Below are 23,307 nucleotides of genomic sequence, written 5' to 3'. Positions count from 1 at the left end.
TCTAGCATAAGCTTTCCTGAATATTGTGATGACTTTTGTCTTTAAGGTATTAACCTTCTTCAGCATCAGCCAATGTCACCCAGAATCATGTGTCCTAGTTTTTGGGCAGTTTCAGTTAAACTAAGTCTTTCCACATCAGCTCCCTTCAAATACACTGTATATTGCAGCTTGCACCAGTGAAGCATAGAATGTTACCCTCATGGGTGATTGGATCAGTCAGCCTTTCTATCACCTAGCAAGCTGGTTTGGCAATCTGTCAGCATTCTGAGGAATCTCACACACATTCTCTTTATGCAGGATGGATGGAGCTTGAGCATGTTTTGTGAAAGACTGCCTCCACAGCCTGAAGAAGGAACCAAATTGAATTGGTGGGGAGGGGTCTATCTCATACTAAAATATGAAACATTTTCTAAAGTTAGAATTTAAAATGTTTGAATCTAAAAAGTTAGAATAATATAAAGCTCAAGCCAAAGATAGATTCAGAATCTCAAAGCACACGCAAAGAAAGATAATTAAGCATTTACTGGGGTGGGGCATTGTCATTTACATATTGTTCTTTAACAATTCTGTACAAAATTAATAGTGGAAGGGGAAAATGTTACTCCAATCATGGTCCTACATGAAAGGGACCAATGACCAGCAGTGTTTCCTTTAACAGAGCCTGGTATTTCCTCAGTCTTCCGGGGAATATATTATTGCTTGTCTCCCTCCTTCTTCACTTGCATAATAAACTTCCCTCAATAGTGGTAGCATCTCTCATATTGAAATTTTAGAAACAATGCTGACTCATTTGGAGGGGTAATCTTTGAGTCCCATGCTGGTATGCTTATATTTAAAATTGACAACGTGGTGACAACCTGGTGTCAGAGCAATAGAGGAAGATTAGAAGTGGGGACAGAAGTGATTAAATGGCAAAATGGATGATAGAGGCAAAAGGGATTGGAGGAGTGAGGGAAGGTTATTCTGTTCACCAAATCCCAACCAAACTCAGGCATTATCTGCATTGTAATTTTAATTGTATGGAGTTGCAGCCATAGTTTAATCAGGAATGAAATTGATACTCTCCCAAAATTATTTCTTACAATACGTATTGTATCAATTGGCAATTACTAGCATTTATTATTGAGCTAAAGTTCCCATTAAGCTGCCCGAGTAATAGCCTTCAACACAACTTTGGAGTTCCCATTTCTGTAACGATGTGACATTTGCACTTGACATTCAATGAGATGATTCATTTGTGCAGTATTGTAGGAACTTGCATGTTGTGAGCCTCATGCCAATTTAGAACCTGTGTTGAGACTGCCCAGACTTATTACATTTTGCAGCCACGTAGCAGTCAGATTTTCATCCTATTATTCTGATCTGGACTGAAACCATGTTGAGATCTTCGTACACCCATTATCATACAGCCATAACCCTATCTCCTCATTGAGCTAGGTTGGCTCTTGGTTAAGCGACAGCTCAATTTTAAAATTCTCGCCCTTGCATTCAAATTGCTCCAGGACCTTCTTCCTATCTCTGTGACCTCTTCCAGTCCATATAAACCTCCCAAGGTAGCTGGCTCCTCAAATTCTGGCCTCTTGAACATCCAGCATTTTATTTGTTCCACGATTGGCAGCTGTGCCTTCAATTGTCAAGGCCCTAAGCCTTTGCATTCTTTCCCTTAAAGATATTTGCCTCTCTTTCCTCCTTAAGACATCCTTTAAAACATACCTCTTCGACCAAGATTTTGGTGATCTGCTCCAATATCTCATTATGTGTGTCAGTATTAAATTCTGAATCTTGTGAAGCACCTTGGAATGTTTATTAAGTCACTATGTAAGAGAACATTGTTTTTCTGTAGGGCTGTCATTGACTGTTCCATCCAGTCCAAAAGTGATTGCTAGCAGACTGTGACTTATTCAAATTTGTTAAAGCATAACTGGTTAACAAAATAACCTGCATTGAATTATTTTAAAAATGAATATTTGAAAGAGAGAAAACATTTACCTAGAACCTTCCAAAAAATCAATCTCCTAATGCAATTTACAGTACTTTTGAAGTCTAGCCACTCTTGTAATGTATCCCACTGCTAACAGCTCAAACCAATTTGCTTAATAAATTACTTTTGTAGATTAGGTATTGTTGGGCATGTATTATTTTGTTGAAAAGTTGTATGATAGAGTCATAAAGGTTTAGAGCATGGAAACAGGCCCTTTGGCCCAACTTGTCCATGCTGCTTTTTTTAAAATCACTAAGCGAGTCCCAAATTCCTGCATTTGACCCATATCCTCTATACCCATCTTACCCATGTAAATACCTAAATGCTTTTTAAAAATCATAATTGTACCCACCTCTACTACTACCTCTGGCAGCTCATTCCAGATGCTCACTATCCTCTGTGTGAAAAAATTGCCCCTCTGGATCCTTTTGTACCTCTCCTGTCTCACGTTAAACCTACGCCGTCTAGTTTTAGACTCCCCTACCTTTGGGAAAAGATGTTGATTATCTAGCTGACCTATACCCCTCATTATTTTATAGACTTCTATAAGATCGCCCCTAAATCTTCTACGCTCCAGGGAAAAAAAGCCCCAGTCTATTGTTCCAACTTTACAGTAACCATGGTCATTATTGGTACTGATGGAAAGATTTTTTGCTTACACATTAGTATTGATGTCAATGCTGAAGTTAACTGTAAACATTTTCATTGGTGTCTGCAATCCTTATGATTTTGTTAGAATCATAGAATGCCTACAGTGCAGAAGGTGGTCATTTGATCCATCGAATCTGGATAGGCTCTTATCCAGCCCCTATCCCCATAGAACCATGTATTTATCCCACTAACCCCCATAACCTATATATATATATATATATCTGGGACACTGAGGGGCAATTTAGCATGGCCAATCCACCTAACTTGCACATCTTTGGATTGTGGGAGAAAGCTGGAGCATCCGGAGGAAACCCATGCAGACATGGGGAGAACATGCAAACTCTACACAGACAGTGACCCAAGACCACAATTGAACCTGGGTCCCTGGCGTGCTGCAGCTCCACACAATGAAAATTTAAAAGTCTATCCCTTCCAGGTTACAAGCTTCCAGCTTTGATAAAATGGTGTAAAGTAATTCTGGAAACCTGCATTAACAGCCATTTCTGTTTCTGCCTCTAGGACATTGAGCTGTGTTAAGAGGTTCCATATACACTTATGTAGCAAGAACATCAACTTTTATTCAGAATGAGTTACTCTTTGGACCTTAAATATAAAGTTAATACATTAAATAAAATAAGTCATTGAGTTGTGTTGAAATTAAGGCATGGTAGTATTGGGAAATGGCAATGTTTTCAAATTTGCATTTCTATCACCACCCCCCCCCCACCCCCCACTGCCCCCCACCGCAACACCAAGAATAAATCAGAATAAATTTCTCAATTACAAAACACTATTCTCTCATACACCAGTGTGACATTCTTCATTTATAATGTTGTTGGCCATTTTTGGGAAATCTGAGTGAGACTAACAATTTGGGGGGAGATTAGGAAATACAATTCTCTAAACTTATTTCACACAAAGCATTTGCACCTCTTAGATGATGAAGATCAATTAACCTGAACAAGAATTTTAAAAAGTGAACACATTATTTCATTAACTACCAATTCTGGGTCCCAAAGAAAGTGGGGAAAAGCGGTGAAGCAAATATATTGCAAATCTTGAACATTGTAATGTCCATGATAATTTTCAGATTTCATTAAACATGGTTTTACTCTGCCCCAGCAGGACTGTTTCTGATAAAGCAGTTTCTAACTTTAGATTTCTGCACCCTTGCTTGTGCATACACTGCTGTTTCAGCAACAGGAAATGAGCCACAGTTTGTTACTCAAGCACAAACAATTCACAATTGTGTGATTTGTGTTTGCACTCTGTGGCTAGTGTCTTTAGATTTGCTTTTCAGTTTTAGGCAATAATGAATTAAGCCAGCTTCACAAAAAGAAAAATTGACTCCAAAATATAGACATAATAAGCTAAAATTAGCCAAATATACAGATAAGCTCAAAGCCAACTGATTTATTGGTAAGTAAGAGGCGGCCAGGACAGTGATGGCACTTTTTAAAAGGTTTATTTGTTATCGTCACAAGAAGGCTTATATTAACGCTGCAATGAAGGTACTGTGAAAATCCCCTAGTTGCCACGCTCTGGTGCCTGTTCGGGTATACTGAAAGAAAATCGAGCATAGCCAATGCACCTAACCAGCATGTCTTTCCGACTATGGGAGGAAACTGGAGGACCCAGAGGAAACCCATGGAGACACAGGGAAAATGTACAGACTCCGCACAGACAGCCAGGAATCGAACCCAGGTCCTAGGAGCTATGAGGCAGCAGTGCTAACCATTGTGCCACCATATTGCCCACTTGATCACCATTGTGGGAATAACACTGTGAGGCACAAACATTCCTCCATTAAACAAAACTGTGGCCAGTAGCAGCCAACACTGTTGTAGAGCTGGAAGGAGTATGCCTTCTCCTAAAACACTGCACAAATACTAGTTCAGGAAATTCTATCTTTTGGGGGGCACAAGGGCATGAATCCTGATATCAGAATTTTGCCTGAATTTTCACTCAATATCAGGGTCAACAAGGTTTTTTTAGTCTCAGTCTTCTACAGTATTACATTTCAAAATACCAGCAGAATACCACCTGTGGCAAAGCACTGAATGATCTTGATTACATCAACAATATACCTACTTGGTAGATAAAAGCTAATTTCTGATTTACTGCTGGAAGAATGTAGTTCTTCAGGTTGCCCAAGGCAGCCTAACTCCCTGTTTCACACATACCTCCACCCTCTGTGTTAAATACCTCATAAACATGAATTTGCACAGTGGTAAGTACCTGCAGGTCCAAACATTAACCAGTAACGGGAAAATGTGGCTCAGTACTTGTAGGTCAAACATTATCCTGTAATGGAAAAACATGGCCCACCTAGTTTCCAAAAGCTTCCTGCCTTACTGACAAATAAGTTTGTAGCCATCTTATTCTTCTTTACATTCTTATCAGTGCACTGGACCCCTTCATCATATGAAAGCATGTCAGTTTCCACATGCTTTATATCATCAAAACCACTCCACTGTCATTAAATTTAACTGTATAAAGGAAAGATATTTTCCAACAGATTTTGTAAAGACTGTTCTTATTCCCCATAACAAACTCCATTCCCTAGTCACTGATATCATTGGACTACCTTACCTAATGCTCAGACTGTTATAATCTTGGGCCAAATGTTGGCTCCTGAGTTTACAGAGTCATGATTCCACACACCTAGGGGAGAAATGGTGCTGAGCCTGAGCCCTCCTGCGAAGGTGGCTGCTGAGCTAAAGGGATGCCATTGCTCAAGTGCCCTGATCTCCCAGTTTGGCTCATTATTGTCTTGATGGTAGCTGAGCAAAAACTGATAGCCAAGTTCCGCACACATGAGGACAGCCTCAACCAGGATCTTGGGTCCATGTCACACTATCCGGAACCCCCACAACTTGCCTGGGCTTGCAACATTTCACCAATTGTCCAGGCTGGAGACAATACACACCTCTTTAACCTGTGCTTAACCCTCTCCTCACTCACATTGTCTGTACCTTTAAGACTTGATTACCTGTAAAGACTCGCATTCCAACCATTATCTTGTAAATTGAGTTTATACCTATATATGCCCTGTTTGTGAACAGAACTCCCACTCACCCCATGAAGGGGAAGCACTCCGAAAGCTTGTGGCTCGTGTTACCAAATAAACCTGTTGGACTTTAACCTGGTGTTCTGAGGCTTCTTACTGTCACTACTATATTGCCATCCCTGAACAGAACAAAAGAAAGCTGCTTTCACCCCATCAGTACATCTTGGATTACTGAATATTTAACTAATGATTATAATCCATTCTATAACTTTATTGTCTGTGCTTCTGCTGTTCTTAATACTTGAAATCATTAACATTGATTCTCAACTGCACCCTAAGGGCAATAAATGCTGGCCAGCTAGCGATTTGCATGTCCTATGACTGAATTAAATAAAAACAAAAGTAATTGTGTTACCATCAGTACATCCAGAAAATCATAAGAGAAAATGCAGCTGACACACAATGTTACTCAACAATTACATTTAAACAAAATGTTTTCATTGTACCTATCAATTTCTAGTTTTATGTTATGTTTTGAATTGAAGTGAATCAAATAGGATTTGTGGCTTGATTTTGAATACTCCCTCAAGCTGGCTAAGAATTTCCTTCTGCAATAAGAGCTTAATTTTGCCCATTTATATTTCTGGTCTTCCTTTCTAATTAAGGTACTGGTTCAACAGGTGCCAATTTTCTCCCATACCTCATTCAATCAAGAGAGTTGGGACATTGCATATCCCTGAGGAAATTTCTGTTGTCAATCAGCCGCCATGATTGTGTCAAAACTCTAGGAAACACAAGGGAAGAATTGTCTGCACTTGCTGGTGGTGAGCTTGGAGGTGGGAATGGCATATAAGTTAGGTGGGATGGTGACGTACTGGAAGCTACAAACAAGAACCAGGTCATCTTCCCGCCTCTGTCAGAATAACATCTTGGGCAGGAAGGCTCATAGTCGCCCTGTCTGCTGTGACATCTCTCTTAGGCTTTAAGTGGTGAATTAATGACCAACTCATCCTGCCGCGACTGGTATTAGTCCAGCTGCAGGATGGTTTGTTGCCACGCAAATTGAATGGCAGCTAAAACAGTCCGACTGGCTTGCCACCTCAGGTGGCAGGGTCCCTTAATCAAAGACACTCAGTGCCTGATAGAGGGATCTGACATGGGGCGGGTGAACCAAGTGATTTATTTCCCTTGTGTCACTCAGGGAAGGTGCTAATCCCAACCTCCTGCTTGAATCCTGTACTAAATTAGCACAGACCAGCAGTACTGTTATTATACTGGTTTGCATGGTTCAACATATGGTTCTGGGCAGTGTACTTACCCACGGATCAACAGTGGAGCTCACTTTGCCTCTCTAAGTACTATTGGAGTCTCGGGAACTGGTCTTCGTGTTTGCATGCATGGATACCTCTACCATCATGACCTTAATGCTGCCTTTCTTCCCAGCTGTTCAATTCTATATATTTTTCCCACTTTTACAATGTTAACAAGTTCCTACTTTTTTTTGCAACAATAATACTAAGAAACTGCTAATGTGTTAGAATTGTTCTCCAGACTTGGCTAAACTCCAATGGAACATAGACCTCAGACCCTATTCTACGCCCACAGCATATCATTAACAACCCTTGAAGCCAACAGTAGACAACATGTGGTTTTACACTGTCTGATTAGAAGGAATTGTGAAAAACTATCCAGTTTCACTGTCATACTAACTCTACAGAGCTTCAGGTTCAAACAAAGTTCCTTCAATCTCTATTTCTCTGATGAAATAATGGAAGGGATTTTATGAAGTTTCATCCCTAGTTTGCACTAAGCTAATTGAGAATGAATGAATATCTTCTGTTTATCTAGCTGAGCATTCAGCCCCTGCATTTACAACAGATATAGGTTACCTAGTCACTGAAATCCTCTTACCTCCCCACTTTGTCTTATTCTGTAATCAGGGCTTCATGGGGAAGTTTCACAGGCAGCATATGCATTCCAGGAGCTTTTCCTCTCATGTTATTAAGCAGTTGGCTGAAAGTTACCATAGTCAAGTTTGGTTTTGTCCTACATTGGCATTGACCCATTCACATTTCCATTACAAACTGCCATGTGGCAAATCCCAGGACACTGGAGGACAATGTATATTGGACCTGCTGAAAATCAATTTACTCAGGACACACAAAGGATTGAACCAGAGAACCTACAGATCGTGGAAAATTACAAGGATGGGATTCCCTTTGGAACATCAGACCTGGTCATGATTTTATACTGAGGTGGGCACAACCTTGGAGGGGAAGTCCACCCTTGCCCCAGTTAATGCCCTTAAGTGACCACTTAATGGCCACTTCCCAGTCTCATTTTTTAGGTTGGCAGGCAGATGAAAGATTGGGGGGGGGGGGGGGGAACCCAAAATTGAACAAGATTTGAACTCAGGCAGGAAGTAGTTGGTGGGGGCATCAATCAGAAGCCCTCTTCTACTGTGGACACCCTCCCTTTAGGATTGGTGACTGCTGGACATCCCTCCCCATCCCAAGACCACCATCACTCCCTTGGTGACTCCCCAGGCTTTTGCTAACCCCTCCCACTCACCTTTCCTCCAATTCCAGGCATATTTACAGTTAGGTAGCTGCAGTACCTCTTCTGGCCACTCCAGCGCTACTTTTGGAATGACTGGAGAGCCACCAGCCAATCTTCTGCCAATCAAAGTTCATGGGGTCATCAAATGGCATTCGGTCTGCTGACTCTCTGAACGGTGGGGTTTGAACTCTGGACTAGATCTAAATTTCTATCTCATAAACTTTTACCTTTTATCTTTTGGGTAATTAAGGAGGGAAAAAACAGTTTAATAAAATCTGCTGGGCTTATGAATTCCTCCTATTTTCTGTTGGGCGGCATGGTGGCACAGTGGTTAGCTCTGCTGCCTCATAGCGCCTGTGACCTGGGTTCAATTCCAGCTTGGGTCACTGTCAGTGTGGAGTTTGCATGTTTTCTCCATGTCTGTATTGGTTTCCTCTGGGTGCTCCGGTTTCCTCCCGCACTCCAAAGACATGTGGGTTAGGTTGATTAACCATGCTAAATTGCCCCTTAGCATCAGTGGGACTAGCAGGGAATGAGTAGGGTTGCAGGGAAAGGGCCAGGCTTGATGGGGCGAATGGCTTCCTTCTAGGAATTCTACGATTCTATGATAATCACTCAGTAGCAGTTAGCAGCTACTTCCATTAAGTATGCAGTCCATTTCAATCTATAGGTAAGTACACAGTCCATTTTAATCTATAGATAAGGTGATGAAAAGAACAAGATTGGCACGAATAAATGATGAAACCTGGATCAAATAGAAGTGATGTAGAACATGAAAATGTCAACTTGCAAAGTTGCCAACATGTACAGAAATACATTGGATCCTTAGTGTCACTATTTGCAAAAGCCATATCATTTTGTACCCCATGTGCAAACAGACAAACAAAAATTCAAGAAAAAAGTACAACCCACAAATAGTGCAGCGCAGTTCCAGATTCAGCAAAAGCAAGTGCATTTTTTCTTCCCAAGATGTTACTTGTTCAGTTATACAGCTTCACCTCCCCAACCAGGCCCAAGCATATGACTTGTCCATTAGCGCAATGCAATAAACAAATGTGCTTTTTATTAGAGCGTGTCATTCTTGAACAGTGTTAATGAAATGGGATTGGAGGAAGAGAAAGGGTGATCCGATGTACGTTAGATATGAAAAGATGCTTTTTAAGGAAAAAAAATGGCAAGATATTCAAGAAAGTGACATGATTTCCATATATAAGATTGTGCTTTTCCCTACTCTATTTATGAATCTGGTGAAATGCTTTAGAAAGCTTTTACCAGGTAAAGTGGGCTGATATTTTTAAATGAAAAAGGGTTTCAAAATTTGAACATTTTTTTCAGCTAACTTTTGTAATTTGACTATTTGTTCAGTGAAGTGCTTCATTAATATTCATCAGCAAAGAGAAATTTAGAACTCACACCAGGGTCACATTTTCAATATTGTCTTGTCTTGATAATCCTTGCTTAACTCAAAACCATATAGCACTAAAAGTGGTCATTTAGTACACCATGTTGGATGTTTGGAAGTGTTATCTAATTATTCTTACTCTCCTGCTCTTTTGCCACAGCTCTGAAATGTTTTCTTTTTCAGACATATATTTAATTGCCCTTGACTCTGCTTCCACTATCCTTTCCAGATCATCATAATTTGCAGTGTAAAAGGAAAAGTATAACACTCTCCCTGGTTCTTTTGCTAATAATCTTAAACTGGTGTCCTGCAGTTACTACAAATGGAAACAATTACACTCTGCCAAAACTTTTCCTAATTGTGAACAAAGTGGTGACACTGTTGAAGGAGCTTTCGATGCACTTGAGGTTGTTCTTCAAGCACTGCCTTTCATGTATGTATAGTGGTTGAAAACAGTCCTGTTTCTGGGCAGAAGGCTATGGGTTAATATCCTACACCAAGATTTGAGTTATAATCTGGGCTGACACTGCAATGCAGCATTGAGAAAATGCTGCATTGGTGGAGGTACCATCCTTCCTGTTCCAGTGGGCATTCAAAACTGCACGAGGAAAGCTGAAATTCTGCAAAAATGGGTGAGTCTGAATAGGTTAAACGATCCTGTCACTGATAATCTAATTTCAGGTTACAACATTTGAATCCGCGTTGATTTCTAAAAGTGGTCTCATATAATGAATCTTCATATACTGTACCTTAAGCTTTTCATATCTATCACTCAGTGAGGAAACCTGGTGCTCCCGGTGGCGTCCTACAAGTTTGCATAAGGCACAGATCAGCTGATCATCCGTGACACAGTACATATTCACCTTTTCATCTTCATGTTCCAGACACATTAGTCCACGGAGATGAGAGTCCGGAATGGGCTCAATCAGTCGGTGGCCGGTGAACGGCTTCTTGTTGGGGTGGGTGGCCCGGAGGCACCGGTCACAGTAGGAGACTTCGCATGTCACACAGGTCTTAATGGCATCCCGCGGCGGCTCTTGCTCGCAGAACTGGCACTGGACCTTCTCAGAGGACATGGTGACAGGATCCTTGTAGGATCGCTCACGGCGACATTCACTGGGGGAGTTGGGGCCACTCAGTGAGGCTTTCTGGAAGCGATCGATGATGTTTTGCAGAGTTACATTCCGCTTCAACCCCTCCAAGCCGCGGTGATTCAGGGATATAACATAGCGGCAGGTCGGACACTGGAAGGCAGCAATCGATTGGATTGTCTCGTTGGAAGTGCAGTGAGAGACAAGGATGCGGTGGGCACAGTTGAAACACAGGCTGTGGGCGCACGGTAACAGCAGAGGGTCTTCAAATAGCTCCAGACAAATTGGGCAGGTTAATTCAGATTCAAGTGTTTCCATCTTCAGGCAAAGCAAGCTTGCATCATCAGGGGTACCCAGGGAAGCTGGTCAGCTACCTAGGAGAATAAATAAGAAAAAGAATCAACTTGAGCTGATCGTACATATCATTTAAAACATTTAAAGATCTTTCCCTCGACTTAACTGTAACATTCAAAAAAGTGTTTCAGACCCTGTCAAGGAGACCCCATTTAGTAATTCATTAGTGAACCTGAAGGCCTATATTTAATCCTCAGTTAATGTCAAGTTTCCTGACATTAATTTATGTGTAATCTTGACAGCAACAAAATAGGAACAAGTGTTCTTTATCTAGCTCAGCTGATTCCTGATGGAAATTGCCTGTCTATACATATCATGTGAAAAAGGGGATCCGCTGAGGGTGTGATACTCTCTCCTTTCCTGCTAATATTTGCTGTCCTGTCTCTGAGGGAAAGCATAGGAACTTAGACAAGTTATTGAAGGGCACTGGTGCTCACTGCATTAAGCAATTCTGATGTGGAGATGCCGGCGCTGGACTGGGGTAAACACAGTAAGAAGTCTCATAACACCAGGTTAAAGTCCAACAAGTTTATTTGATAGTAAACCCACAAGCTTTCAGAAACGCTGTTCCTTCATTAGGTGAGTGGAAAGTTCTGATCAGAAACAGGGCATATAAAGAATATTGATTAGAATGTGAGTCTTTACAGCTAATTGAATAGCAGTTTAGCTGTAAAGACTCGCATTCTAATCAGTATTCTGTAAACTCTGTGTGCCTTTATATGCCCTGTTTCTGATCAGAAATTTCCACTCACCTGACGAGGGAACAGCGTTCCAAAAGCTTGTGGGTTTACTATCAAATAAACTTATTAGAATTTAACCTGGTGCTGTGAGACTTCTTACTGTGTTAAGCAAGCCCAGCAGGAATTAACATGTCAGAGAAAACGGGAGTGGCATGCGTGGGTGTACAGGTGAGGGAGCATCTTCATATAAAATGCTCATGGCAAATCTTTTTTCTTTTTAGGGTGGAAAAGCAGCCAGTAGAGATGTGTCTCATTGTGGTGAAAATAATGTGCAGGTGATGCCTTGGTATTCTGAAGTCTGCTTCAAACAATTGGCTTACAAACTAATGGGAAAAGGGTCGGTAATCAACCACTTATTTCTTTTCAGAAAAAAAACTGGAACTAATGACCTTAATGTATTAAAACTATTTAGCTGATAAGTTCCCACTTGGCCCCAAAGCAAAGAAAGTCTTTCAGAGGAGCAAATATTGCTGTTTCATTGTAAACATAGGATATTGGTAAATTGATGCTGCATACCCTGGGAAATTGGAAATACAATGCATTATGCAATGTTGTATGTCTTACTCAAGTAGGCTTGTGCTTACAGCCCAAGATCAAGTTGAATTGCGGAATAACGTGTTAAGGAGTTCAAAACGTCTTTTGCAGCACAATCTGCGATCATCTGTGCAATAAACTGTCCCAGTTGGGAAACTCCGAGGCATGAATGGCTGTAAGTTCTATCATTTCAAAAATAGTCATTTTCTGTTCCTGTCTGTATCCAAGACTGGCCATTAATTTCCTCCAAAGCATGCTTTGGGAAAAGGAAAGGACTTTGTGAAGGCAGAGAATGAATGGCCAGACTGTTTTGTAGATAAGACTGAGAGCAGACAGACTGGGATTAGAAAACAGGTAAGAGGGCAGGCATTAACTGGAAGAGGTAGAGAATAAAGCAATTTGACAGAAATAGAAGACAATCACACATGATTGCAAGATGCACTGTAGTTGTGGGTCGGGGAGAAAATAAAATTAAGTCTGTAACTGATAGAAGGAAGAAAGAATAATGATACTGGAAGTGCATGACCATACTGAATGGTGGTACAGGCTCGAAGGGCTGAATGGCCTACTCTTGCACCTACTTATGTTTCTGTGTTTCACCACTGAAACTGCAAGGTCTTTTCTTGGGTCCTTCCCTTAGTCTGAATGGATGGGTGTAATCTTAGACAGTGTTGGTTACTCATGAGCCAATCTTTCTTGTAGGAACAAGGTTGACAAGTCAGGAAGTGCATCATTCTGCCCCTTTAAAATATAGGTTTTACGCAAAGGTGCAAGAAAAAATCCCAGCTCTGGGGAATTGCTGAGCTGCCAGATTTCTCTTTTTCTTCCTTTGGTGAAAATGCCTCTACATCCTATCAGTGTCTCCCAACAGACTAACACACCGAGGCTATAGACCTGACTTCTGCCACTTCATACTACACTTTATACATTACACTCACCTTATCTCTCAGCCACATTTAGACAGGGTTCTCAAATTTGCTCAAATACCTGAAGCAATAGCTAAGATTGTAACCAATAAAACAGATAGATCTGTCACAGATATTGCTGGTGTCTTGTCACAAGATTATAAAGTACTTATGGACATGGATGGCCATTTGGCCCATTCAGGTTCAGCAATCCACAAAAAAATGTACAATACCACATCTACCCAATTACTCATTAAGCAGTTCCAAAGTTTTCAAACTGAAAATTCATTCAAAATAACAATTAGAGCTGGTGAAGAACTTCCTGACATCAATTGTGACCCTTTGTCTTGTTTCAGCTGAACTGGAAGTAGTATTCTGAATTTACTTTATTTGCACCCATTTATTTAATAACTTAAATACTTCTACAAGGCACCTCACAGTCATCTTTCAATGAAGAGTCAACAATTATCCAATCGTTCCTTGTTATGCAAATCTCCCAACAGTAGATAGAAGCCTGGTGATTCCTGAGAGTACATACTGGCCAGGTTTCCTCATAGCTCACTGATCAAAACTGGGCACTTATAATTAAAATGTGCTCTGACCCAGTAACTGCGGTACGGGAGAAACTTTCAACTTGTAGTCTGGTTAGTTCAGTGTTTATTTTCTTTGTCAATTGTTGTTTCCATGGCTGGCTATGTCAAGTGCTAAATCTACTGTCACTGCATTTCAATATTGAATATCGCTTAGCTGTGTATCATGTCAAAATAACATATGAAGCTGAAATTTGGATCTGCTTATGGTGGCAATGGCCCTTTATCTAACTCACTTGATGTATATAATCAGATGGCAGCCCAGGAACCAGAGTGCGGTTATGTGAATGAAGATTGTATCTTGCATCAAAAACAGCCTTCCAACCTGAAAAGCTATTCAGTAATAATTCTATGTGGGACCAGCCATGTTGCTTGAAAGCAGTTGCGGATGTGACAGCCTGAATACCCTCTTCCTGTGCTGTAACCTTTCAATAATTCCATTAACCCAGTCAAAGGGGAAAGGTGAGTAAACCCACTGAATGACATCAAGTAGTTGACCCATACAGACTAAGACATAAAAGATTCAATTCAAGGTTGATATTACCTGTGACTGAATTTTCTCCAGAGAGCTGGAAAAATAGGGGTTGGGACTACTTTTTGAGGGTCCTGAACCTACCCCCAGTGGAAATCTGATTAAAGTCAAGCTTTTTCACATGGTTGAACTCTTAAATGGCATGGAAACTGTTTTCCTGTACAATTAAAGGAGGTGGCCCTGGCTGTATCCCCAATCATACAGGTCTGCAGAGTCCCCGTGAGTGCCAGCACCACAGTCTGCCACTGACAGACAATCTGCTACCTTCCTATTCTTTACATTGGAAAACTGGAGGCTGACTGGAAAATCCACTCAGCCTCCATTACCAACCTTAAAGATCATTAGTGAATCAAATTACCAGCCTTGTATCAGGCCATTGGAAAAGCAGCCTGATAAATTGGACAATGTCTGCCTATGTGCTTGCATTGGCGGGGCCTAAAGATTGAGTCCCAATGTCATTCAGAATAGTCATAGATGTAGGGATGCTTAGGTTGATTAAATGGGGAAAGTCAACCAGGATTCCTGTTGTTGATCACTTAAAGTTTTTACAGATTATTTACCCACATCGTTGATCACTTATCCAGCAGTCGCTGCCTGGAGAGCATCTCGGCTAATGTTGGGGGAGGCAGGAACAACCTTAGTATGATGCACCTATTTCCTTGGCGAAGTAACCTGCCAAAAAGTCTCATATTTGACTACAGGCCACTTAGCAAGATACAGGCAGACAATGTTGTAGTGTTGTATTCTATACCAACAAGGAGAAAATCCATTGTCATTAAATTGTTGCTTTTCCATTGCAAGAAATTTCTTTTGGTTCCAGACTTGTGAATTTGACTCTTGGACAGAGACATTCAAACACCAGTAACCACTGACCTGCTAAACCCAGATGTTCAAAATGTGCATTAGGGTCTTTGTCTTGCTCTATAGGAAAGGCATAATGTGGAGATGCTAGTGTTGAACTGGGCTGGGCACAGTAAGAAATCTCACAACACCAGGTTAAAGTCCAACAGGTTTATTTGATAGCACAGGCTTTCAGAACACTGCTCCTTCATCAGGTGAGTCCTACCAAATAAACCTGTTGGACTTTAACCTGGTGTTGTGAGATTTCTTGCTATAGGAAAGGGAAAGAGGAGAATTTAAAAAGGGACAAAGCTAAAGAATGATTAAAAAACATTAATGCACTAAATAAAAATTGGAGACTATTACAGAGAAAAATCAATTAGATAGGCAGTGGACTGATAGACAATCTTCAGAAAAGCTTTTTATGCCTTAGATAATCATGTATTGATGGGGCCCAGGTGGATTCAACAGGAGCAAGGTTTAATATCCTAGTAAAATAATTCCCATGTTTGAAGCAAGTATAAACGATTCATTACATGATAAGCCAAAAGACATCTGATGCATTTTTTAACACTTTGGTTCAGCAGGTGTTTTGCGTTTTGAGAATCTCTGACCATGGGTCACACTTGCAGCCCTGGAACTAAAGACATTTCTTGGTAATGGAAAAACAACCATTTAACGGCAAAGGGTAATTTAATGAATTATGGACACTTGCTTTTTTTTTATTGTCAAGACTTCACTCCAGCCAAGGAGTTAAATTCGACTTTGTTGACAGCTGTGTGAGACAGATGTGAAATGCATTTGAGCAGTATCAACCCAGGTCACAGCTTAGAGCTGCCTGTAGTTCAATACTGTTTCAATCTCATTGACGGAGCCATAAAGAGCATTGATTCTTAGAAATATCAGCAGTGATATGTATCATTCTGTGCTTGTTAAGTGACATGTCTGCTGCATCATGCCTCATAACACCTGATGCTCTTAGGCTGATTGGTTTTACCAAATTGACAATATTCTCCCCTGAATCTGGCTAAGTTAGGGGTTCCATTCGTAGACACGCAGGGTAGAATAGGTGTAGGGTGATGCAGCGGCGCGGGCTCGTTGGGCCGAAGGGCCCGTTTCCCGTGCTGGGTTGTTCTTTGTTCTTTCCTTCAGCGAGGTGAGTATCTGCATAAGCAATGTATTCTTGAAATGAAGTAGTTTTGAGGACTTTTCCTCTGAATCTATTCACACTATGGCTGCTTTGGTAATGCTTGGGTGGGCCAAGTGGGAGCTTTACCATGGACTCAAATCAATGCTGTACCCAGTTTAAGAGTGCTCCAATATATCGGTCTAGAATCTATCAAGAGTCCAGGTACCAACAGACTCAAGCCTGAATATTTCCCATGTGTATGCTACTTTAATCATTAAGTTTTTGAAATTTCACAATGCAAAAATACATGTCACACCAGCACCTGTCTAAAAATAAAGGGAGAACTGGTGGCTCAAAAGTTCTCTTCAGATCTGGCTCGATACAATAGGAGTATAGCCAACACAAGGTGATCTCACATCTCTTGCGCTCATCTAATGTAGAATTGTCTTTAATGTGATCTGATTGGAAGCCAGTCTATCCCACAGAATAATCTTCTTTTGTGAGAAAAAGCTGCCTCTAAACACCATAAATATTCAAAGCCCAGCATTTTCTGTTTTGAGAAACTCACTCCTGCGATGTTTTCCTGCAAATTTTACTCAACCTCAAAACTGATATGAAGATTGATCAAAATTAAAATAGAAAATGTTCTATCAGTCAACCGTGAACATGACAGTTCTATTTTTTCCCTTGGGTATGAAACATGCACTTAGCGATTACTCTGCTCATATGTAAAATGTCTGTCAGTGCTGTCTAGGCCTCACCAGCAATCAGATATAGCTTCATATGGGAGCTCAGGGATGCTGGTGTTTGTGCAGGCACCAGCCTGCTAATCTGGCAAGGAGAGGGATAAAAATAAATGACTTTAATACCTCAATCTAATAGGAGCAAAATCTATTTTTGTTTTGCTTAAAAACAAATTGGAGGCAGCATGATAGGCTTAGCACATGGTCTTTTCAGCTTTGTGGGACAGATTCATATCTAAATAAGATTGACATGAAAACCATTCATTTATCTTGCTGTGCAGATTTTGGCCAGGCATATGCAATCTCTAGTTAGCATAGCAAAACAAAATTTCAATAATTCACAATTCTGTTCTAAGGATGGCTGTTGAGAGCAACAGAAATGTCACAATAAGCAACAAAAACACAAAATCCTGAAATACTCAGCAGGTCAAGGAACATCTACAAAGAGAGAAACAAAATTAACATTTCTGATAACCTTTTGTCAGTCTTTAGGACTTACATTCATTAATAGGAATCATATCTCACTGGGATCTTCCCTGCTGCTTGCATTGTCTTACTATGCATTGAGAGTGTAATGATTGCTTTTCCAACTTGTGGAACTGAACTACGCAAACATTATCCAATGTTTTCCTAGCTTCAGAGGTCTATATTCCTTCCTGAGCATAACCTGGTCAAATTGGATACAAAAAAAAGTACAAAACTAATGAGGTTTGGGAATATTATATGATTTCCAAGATGGCTGTTGGATTTTCAATAGTTTGAAAAGAATGCTATGAGTTATGGTACAGACGTAATATGGTGAGATCAGAGTGTTCTGAGGAAGGAAAAGACTTCATTGCATAGCAAGATGTCATCCAGAAAAGGAAACACCATAGATTAATGAGTTTTGCCATTTTATACAGGAAAGCCTGACCCATAACCTGGGAACAATGCAAACAAACTACTTGATATGCCAAGGAAGTATCATGTTTGAGATGCATGGGTGGACACAGAAACATCTGCAGTGTATGTACATAAATTAAATAAGAAAACACCATCATCTTGTCTTCTTGACTGAGCATCAACTTCAAATGAAAACAAAACATTTAACGTCAAGTTGATCGCTGATTTAAACAGATATAAATGTAAGTGGACAGACACGACCAGAACAGAAAAATAATTTTGCAGATGTTTCGTTAGAGCATATCTGAGACGGAATGGTTCAATCTGTTATTCCTCTGTCTTTCCATTTACTGGAGTCTAATTTGAATCCAACCACAACATAATAGATGAAAGTTGGCTATCTGTAAGGTAAAGATTGGTTCGAAATGATTTTAGAATGATCTTGCTTCAATTTCTTGGGCACATTCCACAATTTTGTACCAATTAGCAAATATTGTTGGTTTCATTCAAAACCCATAATGACTTTGAGATAGAGGATGGAATTATTGGAGTAGCACTTGCTCTTCTGACTGCGAAACAAAAAAAATCCTGTATCCAACCAATACTACACCTGCACTGACCAACAACCAGGAGGTTGTGAAGAAAGAAGAAGGCCTTGTGGAAAAGCTGGCAATCTTAGCCAAATTTATGGTGAACAACTTGCATGGGAATCATGACTAAAAACTTTACACTTATGATCCATTGCCCATTGTTTACCACTCTCGCTTTTGGACTTGCCGTATCATTTTCTGGCATTACTATGCGACATATTTTCACTCTTATTTCTTTGTCACCATGAACGTGACATATTGCCGATATTTCAATAAATCATTGAAGGAAACTGGGATACGAGCATAAGTAAGTGCCTCTTCAGGAATGAGGCCAGTGTTCAAAATTATTACTTTGCTGATTCCCACAGAAACCTGAAGTTGAATAGATTATGTTTTCCACGTGGTCTCAAATGAATAAATTGCAACAGTTTGTTAGCCAGGGCACTTCAGTTTTTTTTCTGCCTATTTCTGTCTTTCTTTCCATACTCTGGCAGGTTCTAATTTTCTTTCTTTTTATTTCATTTTTCTCTTTCATATTTTCCACGTTCATCGTTAATATCTTTCTGAAGTCTGTAGCTCCATTTTCTTTTTGTCGACTTCCTTATATGTTATGTATCTCTCTTCTCTATCTTTTCCCTTCTTTGGTTCTCTCTTTATATATTTCTTGTCCCATTTTCTTTCTACCTTCTGTGTCCCCAGTGACTCTCAGCAACTGTCTTGTTCCTTTATCTCCACAGATTCTGTAACTATTTCCTTTCCTGTCAGTTTCTGGTTTTGCTGTAGGATTGCTTGAGCAATAGTTTAAATGAAAGGCAATATAGAATTTAACATATCTTAAAGCATTTCAAAAGGTCAACTAAGGAATGAGGGGTAAAATATGATCTGGGAAAGTGACTGAAGTGACAGTTAAAGGAGCAGGTTTTAAAGAGACTTTGAGGAAAAAAATTGGCAAAGTGGAGGGATAAAGATGGCAGAAAATACTGCATTCAAAAGGTGGAGGAGCAGGAGAGAGTTAGAGTCAGAAAGAGGGTGTGTCATAGCATGTAGGGTTTTGGAAAATCATAGAATCCTTACAGTGCAGAAGGAAGCCATTTGGCCCATCACGTCTGCACTGACACAAACGCACCCAGGCCCTATCCCCATAACCCAATGCATTTACCCTGCTAGTCCCCCTGATGCTAAGGGGCAATTTACTGTGGTCAATCCATCTAATCCTCATATCTTTGAGTGTGGGAAAGAAACAGGGCACCGTGAGGAAATCTATGCAAACATGGGGAGGACACACAAACTCCACACCGTGAAGGCTGGAATTGAACCTGGCTCCCTGGTACTCTGAGGCAGCAATGCTAATCATTGTCATTGTGTCCACAAGTAGGGGAGAGAGCAAGAATGAGGAATCTGGAATTCTAACTGTTGATGAATGGGAACATAATTAACATGGTTGAGGATGGAAGTAACACAGGTAACAGGAATGAGTAATGGAATGGGATAGAGACCCTTGGGATGAATAAAAGGTGCAGTTTATAAGGGGTGGATCTGCTGGACACAGATTCGGCTTCAGAGAGAGAGAGACGAGAGTCAGGAGGCCAGGCTGGGGGAGTTTTGGTGGGAACCAAACACGATGCCAAGTTGAAGAGGGTTTTTGCTTATCTGTCAACTGATATCAGGTAGAAAGTCTAACAACAGAATGGTGATCTTCAAATCAAGTGTGGTGACAGAGATTTAGTTACAAGTATCAGCAACATAGATGCTGATCCCATGTCAAAGGGTAACATGCAAAGAAAGGGAAAAAGATGGAATCTGTGGATGAGGCCTTTGTTATGTATTCAGATATTTCTTTTGTGAAGTACAAAAATTGCCATTCACACCAAAACATTTTATTCTAAAACATTATAATTGCTGGATTTTTCCCATATAACTCACAGCCCACTCAAACTAAAACTAGACAATGAGAGCATTTAGTGAATAATGAGAACACAGGATAACTTGGAATCAGATACGCATTCTTAAACAACACTGCACAAATTCAACAAAGGATGACAACAGGATAAGATTAAGAGATTGTAAGATAACTTATGATTCTCCCACTTATAATCATTGTTTATACTCTATGCAGGAATGTTATTCCCAATAACTAGCATTGGGTGAGAACCTAACTATTAACATGCAGGCTAGAATGCTAAATTAGAGCTAACAGTGTTTAAACTTTAAAAAAACCACAAACTTTCTTCAGTGCAATTTCTGGACTTAGCTGCACTAATACCAAACTAAGTGATTCTGCACATCAGAAACACATGAAAACCAATGAATTGATTCAGCTGGAATAAGTTCTGCACTGTGGGCCAGTTTCTACTTTAGAGTACGTAGATTCAATGGGAAATGCGGGTAGAGTACTTGACAGTGTAAATTATTACATATACATCAGGTCCAAGACTGTAGCAAACAGTGTGAAGACCCAACAAAGTGCTGCGTACAAAATTGAAGGGTAAGCTCACAAAAGGCAGATATGGAAGAACATTGGAGATGATTAAGGCCAGAAGAATATGCCACACATGAAGAAAAACACTGCCATGGAAATGAATGTTTCTTTATTCATTCATGGGACATGAACGTCATTGGCAGGCCAATATTTATTGCCCATCCAAGTTGTCCTTGGAGGGCAGTTGAGGGTCAACTACATTGTTGGGGCTCTGGAGTCACATATAGGCCAGACCAGGTAAAGACAGCAGATTTCCTTCCCTAAAGAACATTAAGACACCAGGTGGATTTTTCTGACAATCAACTACGGCTTTTTGGTCATCAGTAGATTCTTAATTCCAGATATTTTTATTTAATTCAAATTCCACCATCTGCTATGGCAAGGTTTGAACCTAGGTCCCAGAACATTAGCTGAGTTTCTGGATTAATAGTCCAGCAATATTACCACTAGGCCATCACCTCCCCCCTGTGAATAAATAGTCTGTCAATAGGGAGAGGTTAATGTTTATATCGGGGTACTAATTGTTAATTGTACACAGGTGCTGGGCAATAATTAGAGATCTACTTCATCACCCAATACAAGGACACAGACTAAAACCATGATTGTATTATGTTAGGTGGTGTCTGCTTGTGATGAGATAAATAAAAGTGTGTGCATAGATTCACTCCAGCTCTATCATTCAGCAACTGGTCTTCTGGAACAGATGTGGAGATGCCGTCTTTGGATTGGAGTAAGCAAAGTAAGAAGTCTCAGAACGTCAGATTAAAGTCCAACAGGTTTATTTGGTAGCACAAGCCACCAGTTTTCAGAGTGCTGCTTCTTCATCAGGTGAGTGGGAGTTCTGTTCACAAACAGGGCATATAAAGACACAAACTTAATTTACAAAATAATGGTTGGAATGTGAGTCTTTACAGATAATCAAGGCTTAAAGGTACAGACAATGCAAGTGGAGAGAGAGTTAAGCACAGGTTAAAGAGATGTGTATTGCCTCCAGCCAGGACAGTTAGTGGGATATCGCTGAGCAGAAATCGCTGAGCAGGAACTGATAGCCAAGTTCCACACACATGAGGATGACCTCAACTGGGATCTTGAGTTCATGTCACACTATCAGTAACCCCCATGACTTGCCTGGGCTTGCAAAATCTCACTAACTGTCCCAGCTGGAGACAATACACATCTCTTCAACCTGTGCTTAACCCTCTCTCCACTCACATTGTCTATACCTTTAAGACTTGATTAGCTGTAAAGACTTGCATTCCAACCATTATTTTGTAAATTGAGTTTGTGTCTTTATATGCCTTGTTTGTGAACAGAACTCCCACCACCTGATGAAGGAGCAACGCTCTGAAAGCTTGTGCCTTGTGTTACCAAATACGCCTGTTGGACTTTAACCTGGTGTTGTGAGACTTCTTACTTTCTGGAACAGAACACTAATAACAATTAAGCAAAGAACAAAGAAAATTACAGCACAGGAACAGGCCCTTCAGCTCTCTAAGTCTGCACCAACCATGCTGCCTGACTTAACTAAAACATTCTCCCTTCCGGGGACCATATCCCTCCATTCCTACTCATGTATTTGTCAAGATGCCCCTTAAAAGTCACTATTGTATCTGCTTTCACTACCACCCCCGGCAGTGAGTTTTAGGCATCCACCACCCTGTGTAAAATCCTTGCGTTGTACATTTCCTTTAAACCTTGTCCCTCGTACCTTAAACCTATGCTTTCTAGTAATTGACTCTTCCACCCTGGGAAAAAGCTTCTGACTATCCACTTTGTCCATGCTCTCATAATCTTGTAGACTTCTATCAGGTCACCCCTCAATCTTCGTCATTTCAGTGAGAACAACCCAAGTTTCTCCAACCTCTCCTCATAGCTAATGCTCTCCATATCAGGCAACATCTTGATAAATCTTTTCTGTACCCTCTCCAAAGCCTCCATATCCTTCTGATAGTGTGGCGACCAGAATTGAACATTATATTCCAAACGTGGCCCAACTAATGTTCTATAAAGCTGCAACATGACCTGCCAATTTTTAAACTCAATGCCCTGGCCGATGAAGGCAAGCATACTATATGCTTTCCTGACTACCTTCTCCACCTGCATTACCAATTTCAGTGACCTGTGCATTTGTACATCCACATCCCTTTGCGTATCAATGCTCTTAAGGGTTCTGCCATTTACTGTAGTTTTCCTATCTATATTAGACCTTCCAAAATGCATTACACAGGAAACCATAGAACTCTACAGTGCAGAAAGAGGCCCTTCAGCCCATCGAGTCTGCACTGACCACAATCC

General features: G+C 40.5%; 1 protein-coding gene across 3 annotated transcripts in view; it reads right to left on the bottom strand.

Moving 5' to 3' along the window:
- Positions 1-23,307, bottom strand: part of mid2 (midline 2) — a 267,487-nt gene that overhangs the window by 114,559 nt on the left and 129,621 nt on the right. For 2 of the 3 annotated variants that reach the window (XM_080187569.1, XM_080187568.1), the window contains exon 2: positions 10,353-11,068. In XM_080187569.1, coding sequence (XP_080043695.1) covers positions 10,353-11,012 — 660 coding nt within the window. In that variant the 5' untranslated portion in view covers positions 11,013-11,068. The remainder of the gene's footprint in view (positions 1-10,352; positions 11,069-23,307) is intronic. The other variant, XM_080187570.1, reaches the window with a different exon arrangement.

This window comes from Carcharhinus amblyrhynchos, chromosome 4, assembly GCF_965287045.1.
Source record: "Carcharhinus amblyrhynchos chromosome 4, sCarAmb.v2.hapA, whole genome shotgun sequence".
NCBI lineage: Eukaryota > Metazoa > Chordata > Chondrichthyes > Carcharhiniformes > Carcharhinidae > Carcharhinus > Carcharhinus amblyrhynchos.
This window is presented reverse-complemented; position numbering and strand designations above follow the sequence as displayed.